Consider the following 17,474-nt stretch of genomic DNA (forward strand, 5'->3'; position numbering starts at 1 on the left):
TTTTGTTGTTTGTCCGTTTGGGGGATTGTTATTTCATGTGGAAATAATCAATTTTATTTTATTCTTACTTTACTGGAAGGCTTCATTGGTAGCCTATGTCAACCTTATGTACTTTGTCATTGTAACAGTTCAACAGGCCAAGTGCAAAATATAAACAAAAAGTTTGTACATTAAATGATACAAATGTGTTATTTGACCAATTTTAAAGTTTTACAACATTTTCTTCCTGAAATCCACCTGTTCCTTTATTGATCAAAGTTATCCAAATCCTACTAAAAGTTCCAAACAACACAAACTTAAGGTTTGATCCAGAGTAAAACTAGGATTGGAATATGTGATCTCATGGGATTTCAAATTCATTCTTTCCTTTTTGAACAAACCATTTTCAACATTTGATCTGATCTGATTACCAAAATCCAATCTGATTACCATCGAACAACCGGCCCCAAGGTATGTAAACACATGTCATAGACATGTCTTGACTTACCAAAACGTCTCTAGAAATCTCAACAAATGTGTCTTTAGACACATTTTAGGACATCTTGAGACACTTTGATGGCTGGGTATTTAGTTCCTGGTGGGTGGAGGAGATTTGGGGCATGCAGAGTGTGAATTCCAGGTTGCGGCTTACTGGGTGAAGAGTTCTTTGTGGTATGGTGGGGCATTTCCATGTTTGCACTGGTGGGTGATGTGAGCGACCTTGTAGTTTATTCTTCCAGTGATAGGAAGCCAGTGAAGTGTGCTAAGTATGATGAAGTGGGATGATGTGTTCATGTTTTCTGACTCTGAAAAGAATCCTGGCTGCTGTGTTCTGGATTATTTGGAGCTTGTGGATGCTTTTGCCAGAGGTCCCAAGGAGTAGGACATTGCAGTAGTCAAGTCTGGAGGAGATGCAGGCGTGGGGGAGCTTCTTGGCATCTGATGCAGTGAGAAAGTGGTGGAGTCAGGCAATGTTCTTTAAGTGGTTAAAACAGGATTCAGACCGATGTTTGATGTGGTTAGGTAAGGGTCCAGTCTCACTCCGAGGTTGGTGACAGCAGTTGAGATGGGCATAGAGTGTCCAGAAAAGGTGATGTGGTGTTGAAGGATGATTGGACATGGTGTGGGGTGCCAATGAGTATGGCTTCAGATTTGGAGCATTTGAGTTGAAAGAAATCGTGACTCATCCACACCTTTATCTCCTCCAGACAATTGGTGATGAAAATGGTAGTGATGATAAGTGAAAGAAAAGGTTTTGTCTTATCATTAATATTCTCTGAAAAATGGCCAAGAAATCATAAATCCTGTCAACTGTTATAACAAAAATCTGTATTTTTTCTGTATTTTTATTTTTTTATTTTTTCAGACCGGTAGCTCTGCTTGGTGAGGTTAGAGTTGGTAGACGAGAACTGGCAGGACATAACCAGGATTCACATTACTGACACGTCTCAGAGCACTAGGCTTTGAGTAACACTAATTAAAGCCAACTGCTAAGCTACAGTACAAACTGACATAGTTTGCTTGATGTCACATTTCAAACCATAGCTGTACATACATACCTGTTGTTAAATACCTTTACCTGTTGCATTGTGGCCAGCAAAAAGTTGTCTTGAACAAAGAAAAGTAGAGTTAAAAAAAAAAATCTGATCTCCATCCATTTCCAAAACAAATGCACGCCTTATTAAGAGTCACATGAGGCTCTGAGCCAAAGGTGTTGCTGCAATCCACCTAAAACGGATAGTCCTCACAATGTCTTCATTTTATCAAAAGACATTTCAGTCTTCGGTCAGCTGAATTTTGCACTTTGACAACTATAAGTTGAAACACACAAGGCATGCAGAGTCAGTTGCTTCCTTTCAGTCTCTTTTACAAACCCACTTTTATAGACTTGCTTTTATGTGATGCCGTCTTTTTGTCCCTTATCTTGTCTTTTATCTTTTATCTCTTTTATTTCTATCTTACCTGGGTTTTACAGTTTTATTTCTCTTTCATTATTTTATCATGGCTTTTATTATTTAATTGTTTTATTATTCTATTAACACTCTTGACACTGTCTTTTCATACCTGCTGTCCTGTTCTCAGCTCCCAATCCCTTTTATTGCCTTTTGTTTTCTTTTTCCTGTTGATTGATGCTTTTAGCTTTTATTTTTGTCCTTAAGCTCTCATTTTATATTGCATGGTTCTTGTATTGCCTGGGTTCATAAAGGTCAAATCTTGTGTTCCATGTTTGATGCTTTTTTTCAATGTTCTGGCTGCTAATGCACTTTGTAAACCCATGTTTTTAAGAAGCGCTATACAAATAAAGTTCTTGTTATAATTATCATTATAAAATAAGGCAGAGCGTCGTTTCTGGGCCCCAAAAAGAGAAAAAAAGAGTCACAGCATTAGAAGAGAAGAACTTTTTTATTTGTTGTGAAACTACAAAACATATCGTCTTTTTTGTGCTGGTGAAATATTTACAACTCTGGTCGACAGTACAGTGTCTGAGAATAAAATTCACAGCTTTTCGGGACTCTCACGATAAAAAGAAGAAAATAAAAATAAAAAGCACACCCAAATCACAAAGTGCAATAAATACATGCTGTATGTTTCTCCGCACACGTCACCGGGTTCACCGACGGTCGTCATACAAACAGATTCATTAGAAAACGATCAACGAGGAAAAACAAAAAATGCACTTTAACTTCAAAAAACAAGAATTATATCACAACCTACACAACAACAAAAGATTCAGACTAACAGCACAAATCTACATTCCTTCATCCAGATGATGTTTCTGATTTAAACATTCAGGCGAGTGTTTCCTCAGGCTAGCAGTTTTTATTCTACAGTGGTGGGGAAAAAAACAAAACGTTTCTACGTTTAACGATCGATCAGACGAGAAAACAGATAGGAAATGAAAGAGTTTCTCTCTAAAGGCACGCTCTCTCTCCATCACCTCCTTTAATTTTTCACAGTGTTCCTCCCTCACACTCACACACACATACTCACACAGATTTTAAGCTATAAAAAGGCTGAATTTAAGACCTCATGTTTCAGGATTTATGAGCTCTTCTTAGGAGTTTAGCGTTTTAATGAACTTCCTTTTCAAAAACGAAGCCTAGCAGAGAAACGTGTTTGATATCAGTCCTCTATCGTCACTCTGCAGGGACAACAACTAAAGATTACGACAAAACATAGAGTGCGAAATTAGTCGAGGGGACACTGGGAAGAGTTTCAGAATCATGAAATCTTCTTTCTTTGAAGCGTGAGACAGTTTGGGGTGAAATAACGTCAGAATTCTCAATTTGCATCCAGTTAGGCCTTGTTTACTCAAAGCGGAGTATCTTCAAAAACGAATACCTCCCCTCATTTGTTTTTTAAAAATACTTTCATCCATACATTACCGGGCAAATCAACCAATTAGTGCAGCTCGAAGTGTGCTAAACCCATATATGTGGCAGTGCTTTTCAGACATGAAGCCTGCAACAGACAATCAGAATGAACCTCCGTCATTCAGCTGTGAGGTGACAGAAGCAAAAACTCTGTTTCCCAGTGTATGCATGAAACCATGAAACCAGAGTTTGTCCTCACTTTAGCCAGAGTTTTCAGAAAATTGATTTTTATTTTATTTTTAAATTGATTTTAGTGACGTAAAATTGCAGTTTGGTGTGAATGACAGGCCTTAACGTATAAAATATATGTGGCTTTTCGGATACGCAGCTACATGTGGACATGACCTTAGGGCCAATCCCAGATGTCACTCTTTCCCCTCTAATCTCTACGACAACGTTTCAGCATTATTCAGCTTCTGAAAGGGGTTTGCTCATCACCACTTATGTAGCTGATGCAGCTTCTGAATGTAACTTAGCTGTCTCATCATTTATTAAATGCAGTTCATTGTAGTGAAGCCCGTTTGCAGTGAATCTGTCAACCTGGTCTGACATCAGTGCAGTTATTATTAGCTACAGCTGATACTATAGCTAGATAGTTAAACAACAACAAGGGATTTTAATATACAACCAACGATTCAAAACATGGATAATATTTACGTGGAGTAGCAAAGGACTGGATATCTGATAAAAATATCAACTTCATGGTAAATTTGTTGTACCCCTTGGGTTCCAGACTGTATTAGATTCAAGGGCTGTGTAGCCCTTCCCTGTCACCTTAAGGAGAATTATGACACCTCTTCACTAGACCCAAACGCACAAAACCAAGGACTGGTCTTGTCACCCTGCAGACTTCTTCTTTATTGGTGTCTCAGACAATCATGCCAACATGCTGCAGTCAGCTGTCTGTTCGATTAAAGAATGAATTTATTATTTTTTTTTTTAACTCTTCTTTCTTTCTGACTCCCTCAGAAACTACTGCCCTGTTCAGTCAAAATAAATGCAATTTTCCTCCTTTTTTTCCTTGCTTTTTGTGTTTGGATCTTTGTTGCCTTGATACGGCACAACACAACGTCAGATTTAGATCATTATTATCTAAAATATCACATCTTTACAAACGCAGGACATCTCTCCTGAGGAGATGGGAGCCTCTGAGAACTTTCTGTTGGTGAATGTTGACAACAACACAGAGGACAACCATGAGAACACAAAGAGCCTCTGAGCAGAGGCTTCAAGGTTTCCTGCTCGTTTCTAAAGACACGTTTCCTTGGAGACAAAATCAGACGTCAGAAAGTCTTTGTGAGCTGGAATAAACCAGAAACATTCAGCAACTTCTGTGCAGAGGTCATATCAGTGAGTGCTGAGAGAGAATATAAAAGAGGTGATACGCTTCTGTCTTGATGTTTAAAAAACATCATAGATGCAGTTTGAAAGACTTGATATGAGGAAATAACATTGATATGTTAAATTTAGCATCATCAGTGTGCTAATATGAAGCTACAGACTCGGAACGTTCAGTTTGAAGTATTTCACATTAAACTAAAAGATGATCTTCTGACATAAAACTTTACTCCATCAACAAAACCTGTTTTCTAAGAAACCCAGAGAGCCTCATCCCAACATTTCTCCTTCAACCTCCAAGCACACACTCAGATTTATCTCAAGCCAGCAGCTCTGACAGATTTATTATTTTTCACTTTCTTCTAGTGAGTTCTCGTCACTAGGGGGCGTAGTCGTCCTTGTGCCATCATTACAGACTGATGAAATCATAGCTCACCTGTCCCTCAGCTGTCTCTTCACACAAGATGATAAGGGATTTTTTTTTTTTGTGGCGTTATGTGCTGCGTAAACATCAGCAAACTCTGCATCTGACCAAGGAAAAAATGCTCTCCATTAGATTATTTAATATTCTCAAACTTTCCTCTTTGCAGTGTCTGTTGTAGTCTGAGGCCATGTCCACACATAGTCCGGTATTTTCAAAAAAGAATATCCCCCCCTCATTTGTTTTTAAAAATACTTCCGTCCACACGCAGCAGGTAAATCCGCCGGTGAGAGCGGCCTCGAGGCATGCCAACCCCATGATGGGCAGTGCTTTCCAGACGTAACACCTGTGTCAGCCAACCAGAATGAGTCATTCAGCTGTGACGTTTAAGAACCGAAAACTCTGTTTACCAGCGTCTACACAAAACTATGAAACCCGAGTTTTCCAAAATCTCCACTTTGGCCGGAGTTTTTAGAAAATATCATTTTCGGTGACGTAAAACTGCGGTTTCGTGTGGACGACAGGTGTAAACGCATAAAAATATATGCGTTTTCCTAAATACCCGGCTACGTGTGGACATGGCCTGAGGCATCTCAGAGGTTTGATGAGCTGAGTTAAACCTAAAAAGTACACTTACAGGTGAGCTGAGGAGTTTTTAAAGTCTCACGCTCAAACTTATGGATTCACCTGACTTTTCTTGACCTGAACTGAAACATGACTTCCCATAAATCAGCCTCAGTTTTTTGACACTCAGGGTTTCAGAATAAAAGGTTTCTGTTGTTAGTATAATCTACATCCAGTTCATTCAGAAACTTTTTGAGACTTTTTGACTCAGATATGTGCTCAGACATCCAGTTTCAGTGCAAACACACTCAGAGAGAGAGAGAAACAGAAAGTTTACAACCTGACCAACAGAAAATGTCCCCACCAGCTGGTCAGAGGTGTACTTTCGTCCTATTGGCTGGCAGCTGCTGGTCAGTTTTTCTTCACTGTAAAAACAGTCTTAACCATTAAACAATCACTCCAGCTTGAGGAGAGGTTCTTTTTTAAACTCTGACCTCCAGCTTCTTAAAGTGCAGACTACCCGAAAAACTACCTGAGTGTTAGTGAGAATTAGTGCTGTTTCTATGTTAGGCTGATGCGAGAGTCTATCTGTGAGAGTCTATGCGTGAGATGTGACCTCTGACCCCTCCTGACTCATCGTTTCCAGTTTGTTTAGTGCTGTTCGTGATTAAAACACAGGAGGCATGCTGATGACGTCTGTGTGCTTCAGTTTCTGCGTAAAAAGTTTGAAAATGTTCTTTAAAAAAACATGTTGATGTTTGTGAACATCAGATAATTGTTTTTTTGTTGCTTCAGTACCATCGTAAGACATCTTTTTGTGCCTTTCACATACATATATACTCATATTTTTAGTCCAAATGTGTTTTTTTCAGTACAAAAAATGGTGTATGCACATCAGTGAGTTTGTGCTGGAATGATGTGAAACATCTAAGAGCAATTAAAGAGCCTGTTAGTAACAGAAAGACGAGGAATAAAGAGAGAAATCATGGAAAAGAGAAGCTCTAAGCTCTAATTTACGAAGACTATCCACATCTTCATGGTTTTGAGTGTTTCTTTTTCTACTAAACACATTATTATTATCATTATTATCATTATTAATCTTTAAATTCTTCATGTCACCGCAGAGTGTTTGCTTCATGTGTTGGAACAGCAGGTTAAGACTCAGGAGGAGGAAATACTTTGAAATGATTCTCTACACGTCATCGGCCGGCAGGTCGGGGATGCTGCTCTTGGCCCGTGTGAAGAATGCCATCTTCTCTCTGAAACAGGATGGAGAGCAGAGGAGGAGGAGGAGGTATGATCAATACATGTGGGAATATTCAAGACACAGAACAAAAATGGTCTGAGGAAACCGTTTCCCTGGAGAACTAAACCCAAAACAGTGTTTACAAAGTCTCCACAGAGCTACGAAGGATAATCGCTGTTGTATGCAAGCATGTGTAGACTTGTAGTTCAGAAAAAACCCGGCCAGTATAGTCTCACCTGAAGGTCTGGACCTCAGGGACCTCTTTGCGGCTCTGGCCCCTGATCTTATGGACATCTTTAGCTGCTGCTCTCATCATCTTCTCCACCCTCTTCTCCTGAAGCTGCTCCTCTTGGGTCTGAGAATGAGACAGGCAAGTCAGTCCCTGCTCTTGCTTCTCCCTGAAGCAGTTTTACCTAAAGGTGGACTCACCTGCTTCTCCGCCTGCTTCAGCAGTAAGCGGAAGCGTTCGTCTTCTTGGACCCAGTCTGGCAGCTCTCTCTGGCCCTGCTGCCTTGCCTTCTCCAGCTGAGACTTCAGCTCCCTCAGCACCTTCAGCTCCTGATCCAAGCGGGCCTGCCGGGTCCGGGACACCTGCAGGTCCAGCTCCAGGTCCAGGGAGGTCCGTAGCAGACCATCCAGCCCTTTGACCTGCACAGGAGGCTGAGGGGTGGATGGAACATTTATTTATCACTTCACTTGGCAGGTGAAGGAGGAATGTTCGTTACTCCACGTATGAGATCATAAATCAGTCAGCCCCACATTATGTGTCAGTATGACAACCAGAACATTCCATCGGCTTTATTGGCTCTTACATAACAACCTATCAGCCAGATTATGTGCAGATGAATCAGATTTACTCACTTGCATAATCTAAACTCTTATCTAACCTAAATGTTTACAAGAGGAAAACCACGACGGATGGTTCACTTATATTATATAGTATTGTGCTTTTCTGAGTCTTTATTCTGTCCTTCTGGTGCTCCCATAGAATCTGAACATGATTTACAGCTCAAGAAAATCCCTATTTTTCTCTCCCTGGTGTTATAGTAAAGTTTTACTTCAGCTTCTGTCTGAAACACTTGCTTGGTCGTTGCTGCTGTCTCTTTGAGGCTCCCAGCTCCACAAACCCCCTTCACTCTGATTGGCCAGCCCACTGGAGGCCTGTCAGGGGCAGACCTCGGTATTTGATGCCCACCCCTCCAACATGCTTAGACACATCTGTCACCTGTGACTGTCTACATCCAGGTAGTGGAGCTTTAAAGCACCATGGCAGCCTGAGTTACAACTTGGAAACAAAATGTGATCAACATTTCTGCTCAGTAATAACAGAAATATGAATACTTTCTTTACTCAACTTCTAATCCTGTGAACAATGAGTAAAAGTGACAACTTTTAACCATAAATCAACTCTACACATTCGTGTCTGCAACATAAAGTCCAAAATACATCCAACACTTGATGAGATGCAAGCATTACGCAAAAACTCCAACATCTACTGATAAAAATGAAACTAATAAGGTAATAAACTAAACTTCAGTTCCTCAAGTGTCAACTAGGCAGGCTCCAAATGTGTGCTACATGTTATCAGACCACTGTACTGTCTGTGAGCTATCAGTTTGGTAAGGAATCGGTTATCATGTAAAAGCATTTAGGTTAACCGTTATTCTATCAATAACAACACAACAACCCGTCAACCTTGATTCCTGTTTCCAACATCTACTGATCTAAATTAATTTCCTAAAAAGACCAGTACTTTCTCTTTTTACAAAAACTAGACCAAAACCTTTTTGGGTTTTTGTCAACTAGAACTCGACTTAGACTATAACATATAAAAACGACTTAAAAGTGACTAAAACTGAAACACATTTTCGTCTAAAAGACTGAAATTAAGGGTAACAGCCAAAAACAACACAGCTCCAAACCAACTTTTTCATGAACTCTACAAAGTAAAAACTAAATTCAGAGTTTCATCAGTTAGTATGATTTATATTCAGTCTGACCTGGTTAACTGAGGCTGATACAGAGACATAACTCACAACCACAGATGGCTCTGGTGTTTCAGTGTTAAGTGTGACCCTGCTAACTGGTGACTGTCAGCACACAGTGACTGACATGGTCAGCTAAAGGTCTCCAGTCAGCATGGCCTCTCTTTACTCCAGAACAACCAGATGTTTTTATGTTACTTACAGTTCGGATTGGAACATTGAAAGAAGATCACACTTGCAAATTTTTATGATGACAATAGTTGCAAAGGGGTCTATTAACATGTTTACAGCTACATTATCATGTTTTCATGGTACAAACATAAGTTTTCAGTTTTTGCTTTTGTCTTCACAGCTTGTCTCTTTTTATCTTTTCATGGCTGCGCTTTAAGGAGGAGAAAAACTGACACCAACTTTGTGGCTCAGCTGCTTTCCTGATTAGCTAAAAGTTACTTGAAGTCAGCTATCAGATTCAGCGACCTCCATCATTTTGGTCATTAACAAAAGCCAGAATCTCTCCCTCTGTGCTGCAGCTCAGAAAACTTCTCATTATTTTCTCACTCTGGGTTGAAGCTGTGTAAAAGCTAAAGCTCTGTCTTCAGTCTTTGAATTCATTTAAATAACAAAGATGTTTCCAGATACAGAAATAAAACATGCAGACAGTCAAACTGATGGGTTAAAAAGTGTTGAATAAGCCAACGCGTTCCTTTCTTCTGCAGCCGTCACCTCGACAGTTTAAAAAGTGAGGAGAGACCAGCAGCTTTAACCGTCCTCTAGCATCTGAATGAGTTTTAAAGCTCCCAGCGGAGCGAGGATTAATATTTAATAACCGTGTGAATGTTTAATGTAGCTCTGTCATCTATTAATTTACAAACTGGCAGCAAATCTAGAGAACACACAGAGTCTGCAGAGCAGCGGGGATGATTTGACAAACTGTTTCTGACCGCTCTGTTTGTTTGTGTGTGTTTACATTCTTCTGTTTCAGTGAATCCTGGACGTTTGATGCTGTTTACCTTTTTCATGCGCATGCTGCGTCGCTCTGAGGCGTTCCTGACAAATGGAGACCTCTTGGAGAGCGTGGAGCTGTCGCTGTCACTGCGGTTTATCTGGAACAACAGAAGCAGTGAGTAAGGATGCAGAATCAAAGAGACTGGGACCATATCATTATGTTTCAGTGTGTTTCAGTCACCCTGCAGATGTACTGGCTCTGAGGTCCGGGGGAGAAGGTCTTGGAGCGGATGATGGTATTTCCTCTCATGAATGGGTTCTGCTGCCGGACATCGTGGCGGCGTTCTTTCGGTCGAACCACGGAGTGGTGAGACGGCGATGAGCTGTCGGTGCTCGTTTCTTTGTTCACCTGCAGAGTTACAGTCAAAAGTTTAAGTTGGGGAAGAGGACTTCAAAAAACTTTGATATTAGACTAAGCCAGATGCATTACTCTGAGCTCACAGTTAGAGCTGCAGCTCTTCTCTTTGCTTCTATTTGAAGGATTTTCTCTACATGATTGTTAAACTAAAGATTCAAGTTCCACATTTCTCTTCATCGACTTATAAAGGATCTGATTCTTACCTTCTCTGCGATCACCGCCACTGCTGCTGCTGCTGCTTTCGGAGGCTGAGGATGAGGAGGCTTGGTCACCTGGCCCTCTTTCTCTTCCTCCTCCTCTGCCTCCCATTGGCTGCCTTCAGGATAAAACCCCTCTTCCTCCTCTTCCTCCTCCAGAGCTCCTTCACCCTCCTCTTCATTTCCATCGTCATCAAACATGTCAGCCTCCAGGAGTTCACTGTGCCTGATGTTTAACACAGACAGATTTTAAAGCATTATTAGCTGCAGGATTGAACTCATCCTGGTTTTGGAGCTTGTTTTGATTCCAAACTGCAAAACTTTGGGGTGCACACGTATAACTAGAAGATGAATGCAAGAAATGCTTCGAAATGTGGCTCAAAGGATGCAAGATGGAAACAGTTCTTAGAATTGTCACTTTGAAATGACAAATATAAAGTCCAACAGGAGTATATGATCCTTTTTCGATGCTGTGCATGCTTAAAAGTCCTTAAATGTGTTTTTTTTTTTTTTTAAACTCACCATTCGTCGTCTTCAGGAGCTCTGGCTCCAGAAACAGCAGAGACCACTGCAGACTGAAACGACAAACACACAGATCAAAAACACACATCGATGAGTCTGGTGTGATAAAATGAGAGTCCTGTCTCTTTAAGGAAGCAGCAGTTTCATCTGTTTTCCGTCAAAGCAATGTAAAAAAAAGCAAAGTCTCTTCTGTACCCTGTCAGCGGTGCCAGCTGCTCGGCTCTCTTTGTCCTTGTTGGAGATTTCAGGCATGTAGACTCGACTCAGCAGGTTGTACCACTTGGTGCATCTCTCCTCGGAGCAGCTGACGTCAGCCAGGCTGATCTGAGCGCCCCCCTGCAGAGCAAAGCAGAGCAGAGCAGAGCAGAGCAGAGGAGAGCAGAGGAGAGGAGAGGAGAGGAGAGGAGAGGAGAGAGTAGCTGAAAAAATGACTCCATGAAAACCAGAGTGCATCCCCTCGGCGGGATCTTCTGCATGATGATTATGTTACAATAGATAATTTCATCACTTTGTGTTTGATTTTCGGTCGTAATCACAAATATCTACTTGTATAGATTCCTCTGAAAAAGGAGATCTCATTTTTTGGGATGCTCCAAGAATTGAAGCATCAGCAGATGAAAACTGATCAACACAGGAGCATAGATTTACTCTCACCAAACAGTCCTCGTGGCCCGACTTCCTGGTGTTGCACACGTCCACCCTCAGTGTCTTTTGCCGCAGTGCACTGTGGGATATCTGCATACTAAACACCTCGTTGAACTCTGTGACGTCCTGCGGTAGAGAGCTGCGCGTTCGGAAGAGGCAGCGCGTCGTCTCCTTGCAGGGCAGCACTGCCACACGCACGTACCTGCAAGGAGGACAGAGGTCCGGTCATGTGGTGCAAACACATCTGCTGCTTTTCTTTATTTACAATTCAGACATGAATGCTTCAGATCAGTACGTTGTAGAATTGCAGAATTGTAAGTTCAGGCACTTTCTGAGCAGTCTGAGGTTTCCTCTTTGTATGCACAGAGACAGACAGCAGATACTCCCTCAGAGTCACTTCTACATGAGCAAACAGTGTCTGCAGAGGCATTAAACATGCAGAGCAACAAACAAGACACGCCTGAGGACAAAGTAAACACTGTTAACTCTTTACTCTGTTAGCTAAACACCCCTACAAAGTGGTAAACAGGCTCTGTAAGGCCTAATGTTCACTGTACCTGTGTTATTGTTGTTTAACTTTTTTTTAATTTTCCGCAAATTAAACTCACGAACACAAAAATTTGGCACCTGTTTTTGTGTGGTTTTCAAAAGTGTGATAATTACAAAGGTAGCTGGAAAAATCTGAATGCAAACAAACCAGATAATATCATTCAAAAACAAAAGCACAGAAACAACACCCTCCCAAACGACTCTATCCACGACAGGAACGACGTACATTTTCTGGTCTGCAGACAGACAGAGGGCACTACAGTTGGACAGCTGCATGACAGAGATGGTGAAACGTTGGTCCCTGGACTCGAAGCGGAAACCGAGCTGCACCTGGGAGCAGCCAAGCGCCAGCCGCTCCTCGTAAGAGCCGAGGAGGAGGTCAGCAGGGAGGCCCGGCCTGCAGGAAAAACATAATAAAAAGATAAAAATAAGAAGGAGAATAAAATCACAACAGGAGGAGGTAAAGTGTTTAATCTTGGTTCTGTAAAAGTCTCATGAAATGTTCAGGACATAAGAGCCGTTCGTACCTGCGTTCTGAAGGTTCGTAAACGCCACTGTCTCCAGCCACCGACTCGTCAGACACCGCTGACGTCACGCCAATCTTCTTTGGCCCCGCCCCTGTTCCTCGTAGCTGTGGAGCCAAGTCTGAAGAGAAAAGAAGGAGAAAAACAACTTTGAGTCACAAAATCAATTATTTTTGAACAATTATTCACAAGTTTGTCCAAATGCTGGGTTCCTAAACCCTTTTTGAAATCCAATTTCAGGCTTTACAAAATAAACACATTTATAGCTTTTTGCAGAAGAAGAAGCTCAGATGGAACTTTTTCACCATGCATAACAAATAATACACACAAAAGTTTTGTTTTATATTGTCTTTTTAATCTTCAGACATTTTATTAATTTTACTCATGAAAGATCTAGGGCACCAGAAATAACCCCATTGTAGCTGAAAATGTGTGAATTAAAAGCATAAAAACTTGATGCAAGATGTGAGCGTTCAGTTTCCTAAGGTTAATAAACCTGAATGATATTCTCAGCACTGCCTCTTCCTGCTCATAGGGAGGGCTGTCTGCTGTCTGCTCCCTTTGGGTCTGAAACACGTTCAGCTCTGGCAGCAGGATGGAGAGTGAACACGAAACCAGACACCACGTTGTCCACCTTTCACCTGGAGCTGCAACCTGAGTCAGGTTCAGCATCAGTGAGCCTCAAAGCTGCTTCAGACGGCAACCAAGACGCTCCATGATTTGAGTCTCAATTTCAGGACAGGATACAAATAAAACTGCCTCTTAATAACCTAACGATCCATGGAGGAATAAGGATCAAAGAAGGTGAACAAAGAACAATTAAAATGTTGAAACAAACGGTTCCTAATAACTTTTAGATCATTTGGCAGCTTCAATCTCTGAAAACAAATAAATGGTGTATGTGAGCCAATTCTTGGCACAGCAGGAGACAGAGGGACTCCTTTCTGAGGGCAGATAAGACAGGATATGTGCGATAAGGTTGTTCCTCATGTCAAATTCGCTGTCCAGAATTAATCTGTGCAGATATTGGCAAATTTAGAGGCACTCTATTTTTCTCTGATCTTTTTCACTCTATTCTTCTTTGATCTTTTATTCTATTCTTCTTTGATTTGTTTCGTTTTTCTCTACTTTGATCTGTTAATGGGGTTTTAGACCAATCAGGAGGCAGGTATTCAGGAAAACATGATTTAATTTTGGGGAGATGAATAGAATATATTTAATGAACTCATTTAAAAGATTTCTAAACATCCTCATCATGAGTGCAGAAAACAGACACTTTTAGGAGTCTTACTCCTTTAAAGAGACTCAAATGTCATAATTTGCATGCACATGGATGAACTGCAAGCAAGGTGTTAACAGATAATATCATTTACATTTAATTCTGAATCAGTCAAATTAATCCAACTGTACTGTGATTTCACCATATTTATATTAAGTCTGTGTTTAATTTACCATCCTCAGAGATCTGATTCATAGATACGACCAATAAACAAAAACCTAAAAATGCTCAGCAGGTGCATCAAAACGTGAGTTCAGACAGCACACAGGTGAGCCAACGTCTGTAATCTAACTCCCCTCTCCTCATCGCCCCCTCCAGCAGTCAGGTTTCACACACAGTGTTATGTTACTCACACACTCACACTCACACTCACACAGGAGGTTCCCCTTCTCTCCAGTAGAGCTAGAGTGTTTCCTATGAGGTCTAGCATAACGTGGACAGCGGTCTAGCATCAGCAGCATCTCATCAAACTGCAGATTATTCATCATGAGATCATTTATCAGATTATTAATGAGGATTATGTTTCTGGTCATTAACCTCAGAGTAATGATATAAACAGAGTTACAGCGTCAGAGAAGAGACTCACTGCTTAAGGATGATTCACTCCTCTGGTCCTGAGCCAAAGACATGATTGATTGGTAGATTTATCATCTACACTCCAAATTTAAGTGTCACTAAATGTCCACAACTCTGATTGCATGAAGGCACTCTGACACTTCAGATTAATTGATTAATTGTATCATACCCTCATATTCAGAGGTAAATGATGTTGTGTAGTTAATAAAGCTGTGAACTATTTCTCCTGCAGTCTTTCCATGTGTTTGTGTTTGTGTGGTTTCAGGACTTTGTTTTTCTTTGTTTCCGGTTCGGGGGAATTCCACGGCTGCATGAAACAATCATATTTCCATCTACAAACTCTGTGGCAGCAGGTTTGGGTTCATTCTTCTCCTCTTTGCACAGTGCTTGCTTCATAATGGAGTGTTTTTCTTGTTTAATGTGGACAAACTTCAGAGGAAAAACCTCCAAGTTGTTTCTGTGTCATACATTTTTGAGCTCCTGTGAATTTAAGGTTCATTATGCATTGTTCTCTTTTTGCTGATTTGTTCCGTGGATAAAATAATCACGTCATCTGACAGATTATCTTCTTGTTTCTGACTTTAACTGACAGATTTTCCATTAAAAAGTAAAAAGCACAAAATACTTAACATGAAATTACTTACAGTAACCTAATACTGTAGCATAATATAATGTGATGCACCGCTACACAATAACCTCACACAACATGACAATGTAATGTTATGTAAAGCAACAGAATGCAACGTAGAACACCGCAAGACATGATCCAACAGGATATGAAGTGAAGGGATGTGACAGTAAGGGATGTGATGGGCAAGGGGTGAGACTCAGAGTGACATGATGGTACAACGCGTAACTTGTTGACGAGGCCTAACATGGTTAGATTTGATGAGACAGGACCAGACAAGAGTAGACATGACTTAAGAGAGTAGGGCTGCCAAAATTGACATAATAATAACGTGTTAACTCAAATTTCTATTAACGCCACAGTGCGTCTGTAATTGTGATGCATGAACTCTATCAGTTTGTGATGCGCTGCCTAAATAAAAGGCTTTTTAGTTTAAAACTTGAAAACTATCCCTTTAAAGTACATTTGGAAAAGATAAAAAATTGTGTCATAAATTTGAGATTGACTGCCATTTAACTATGAACAACCATACGATTAATAGCGATTAAATATTCGATTGACAGCCCTACTTGGGAGACTCGATCTGACGAGACGAGAAGTGATGTGACAAGACCAGAAGTGACAAAATGAGACCAGAGGTGACAAGATGAGGCCAAAAGTGACAAGACAAGACCAGAAGTGATGAGATGAGACCAGAAGTGACGAGATGAGACCAGAAGTGACAAGATGAGACCAGAAGTGACAAGATGAGACCAGAAGTGACAAGACAACATGATTGGAACTGACATGATTGGAACTGACATGATTTGACGAGACCTGGTGAGATAAGGAGTGACGAAGTGAAACGTAACTTGACATAATGGTACAAGACGTGGCAGGAGGCGATTTGACATGGCATGATTGGACATTACGTGATGTGACAAGATGCGAATAAAAATTGAGATGTGATGCAATTTGACCTAATTTCACATAACGAGATGTAATTGGACAAAATGGTACGTGACCTGGTGTAACATGATAGCCAGTCAACCTATGTGACACAGCAATTTAGTATAACATAAATAAGCGCAATCAAGGTAAGGTAATGGAATATGACGCGACTTGATGTAACATGATGTGATGTAACATGATGTGATGTAACGTGATGTAACATAACTTCACTCAATACAGCATAATATTATTCAACGCAACGTAAAACAACACAGCGCAACATAAAGTGTCATAAAGTGCTGTAATTCAGTCTTTGTTAAACTTTAAATGCTGTCCTCTGGACCTGTCTGGGTCTTTGTATGTGATTTGGACCATAGCCTAAGTTCTTGTTGAAGTTAAGGATTAAAACCCAGTCCACTTTTTGCACTCCTGATGATCTTAAACAAGTTAAATGAAAAGAAACTTAGCACTACATTTACCTTTGACCTCCTCGCCAAGCACCGTGTTGTGGTTCTGCTTCTCCCCGAGGCCCCTGTGACCCCCCTGTGACCCCTGCTGCTCCTCCTGAGAGTCCAGGCTGAGCTCCAGTTCTGCCAGCCTGCTGTGGAGCTCCAAGTCCAGGCTCAGTCCTCCAGGTCCCATCTGACCTGCAAATGTTTCTCCCGACAGGAAACTAGTGTCTGTGACTAGCGGTGAGCAAGGCGGGGACAGCGAGGAGAGGGAGGAGCGCGGGGATAATGAGCTCATAGAGCGAGGAGTTTCTGACAGTCTGAGGGCCTGGATTCTGGACTCAACCCCGACACCTCCAGCAGCATCTCCTGTTTTCCCCTCAGGCCTCTTGGCGTCCCTCCCACCACTGCCCGTCACCACCTCGTGTTCGTGGATGGTGGTGATGGAGCTGGAGGGCCGGTAGCCTCCTTGGCCACTCTCCTGGAGGAGGCTGTCCAGCTTGTTCTGGAAGTCCGGGTCAGCAAGTTCGGGCTGCTCCAGGTACAGGTCGGTGAAACTGAGGGAGGAGGTGGAGCCCAGGCTGGAGGTGGTGGCCAGAGAGCCGCGGCTGGAGGTCAGAGAACCTCGGCTGCTGCCAGACGAGCAGGACAGAGTGCTCGCTGACAGACTGCAGGACAAAGAGAAAGAAACACTGAGATCAGACGACCAATAAAACATTTTACCAGAGGTCAGACAATAAAGGAAATCAATCAAATAACCCTGCTGCTCCCACACTGCACCACCTACCTGTAGCCTAAAGCTTTAAGTTCTTATCTGTTTGAGTTTGATTAGTAAACAGATGGACGTTTGGACATCAATCATCCTCTAATGTTTCACTTTTTGTACATTTAATTGATTGATGATT

General features: G+C 41.4%; 1 protein-coding gene across 1 annotated transcript in view; it reads right to left on the reverse strand.

Annotated features, from left to right (window-relative positions):
• Nucleotides 1-2,396: 2,396 nt before the first annotated feature.
• The window catches only part of wwc1 (WW and C2 domain containing 1), a 46,952-nt gene continuing 31,874 nt past the window's right edge, over nt 2,397-17,474 (reverse strand). Inside the window, exons 11-22 of the mRNA XM_074671624.1 lie at nt 16,600-17,237; nt 12,711-12,828; nt 12,410-12,580; nt 11,644-11,836; nt 11,185-11,325; nt 10,990-11,042; nt 10,474-10,693; nt 10,094-10,261; nt 9,918-10,010; nt 7,352-7,582; nt 7,159-7,277; nt 2,397-6,935 (exon numbers count right to left, since the gene is read on the reverse strand). Of these exons, the coding sequence (XP_074527725.1) occupies nt 6,869-6,935; nt 7,159-7,277; nt 7,352-7,582; nt 9,918-10,010; nt 10,094-10,261; nt 10,474-10,693; nt 10,990-11,042; nt 11,185-11,325; nt 11,644-11,836; nt 12,410-12,580; nt 12,711-12,828; nt 16,600-17,237 (2,212 nt within the window). The 3' untranslated portion in view covers nt 2,397-6,868. The remainder of the gene's footprint in view (nt 6,936-7,158; nt 7,278-7,351; nt 7,583-9,917; nt 10,011-10,093; nt 10,262-10,473; nt 10,694-10,989; nt 11,043-11,184; nt 11,326-11,643; nt 11,837-12,409; nt 12,581-12,710; nt 12,829-16,599; nt 17,238-17,474) is intronic.

The sequence above is a fragment of the Halichoeres trimaculatus genome, unplaced genomic scaffold (assembly GCF_033239565.1).
Source record: "Halichoeres trimaculatus isolate MK-OKI-2021-1 unplaced genomic scaffold, fHalTri1.1 fHalTri1_scaffold_6, whole genome shotgun sequence".
NCBI classification, from domain to species: domain Eukaryota; kingdom Metazoa; phylum Chordata; class Actinopteri; order Labriformes; family Labridae; genus Halichoeres; species Halichoeres trimaculatus.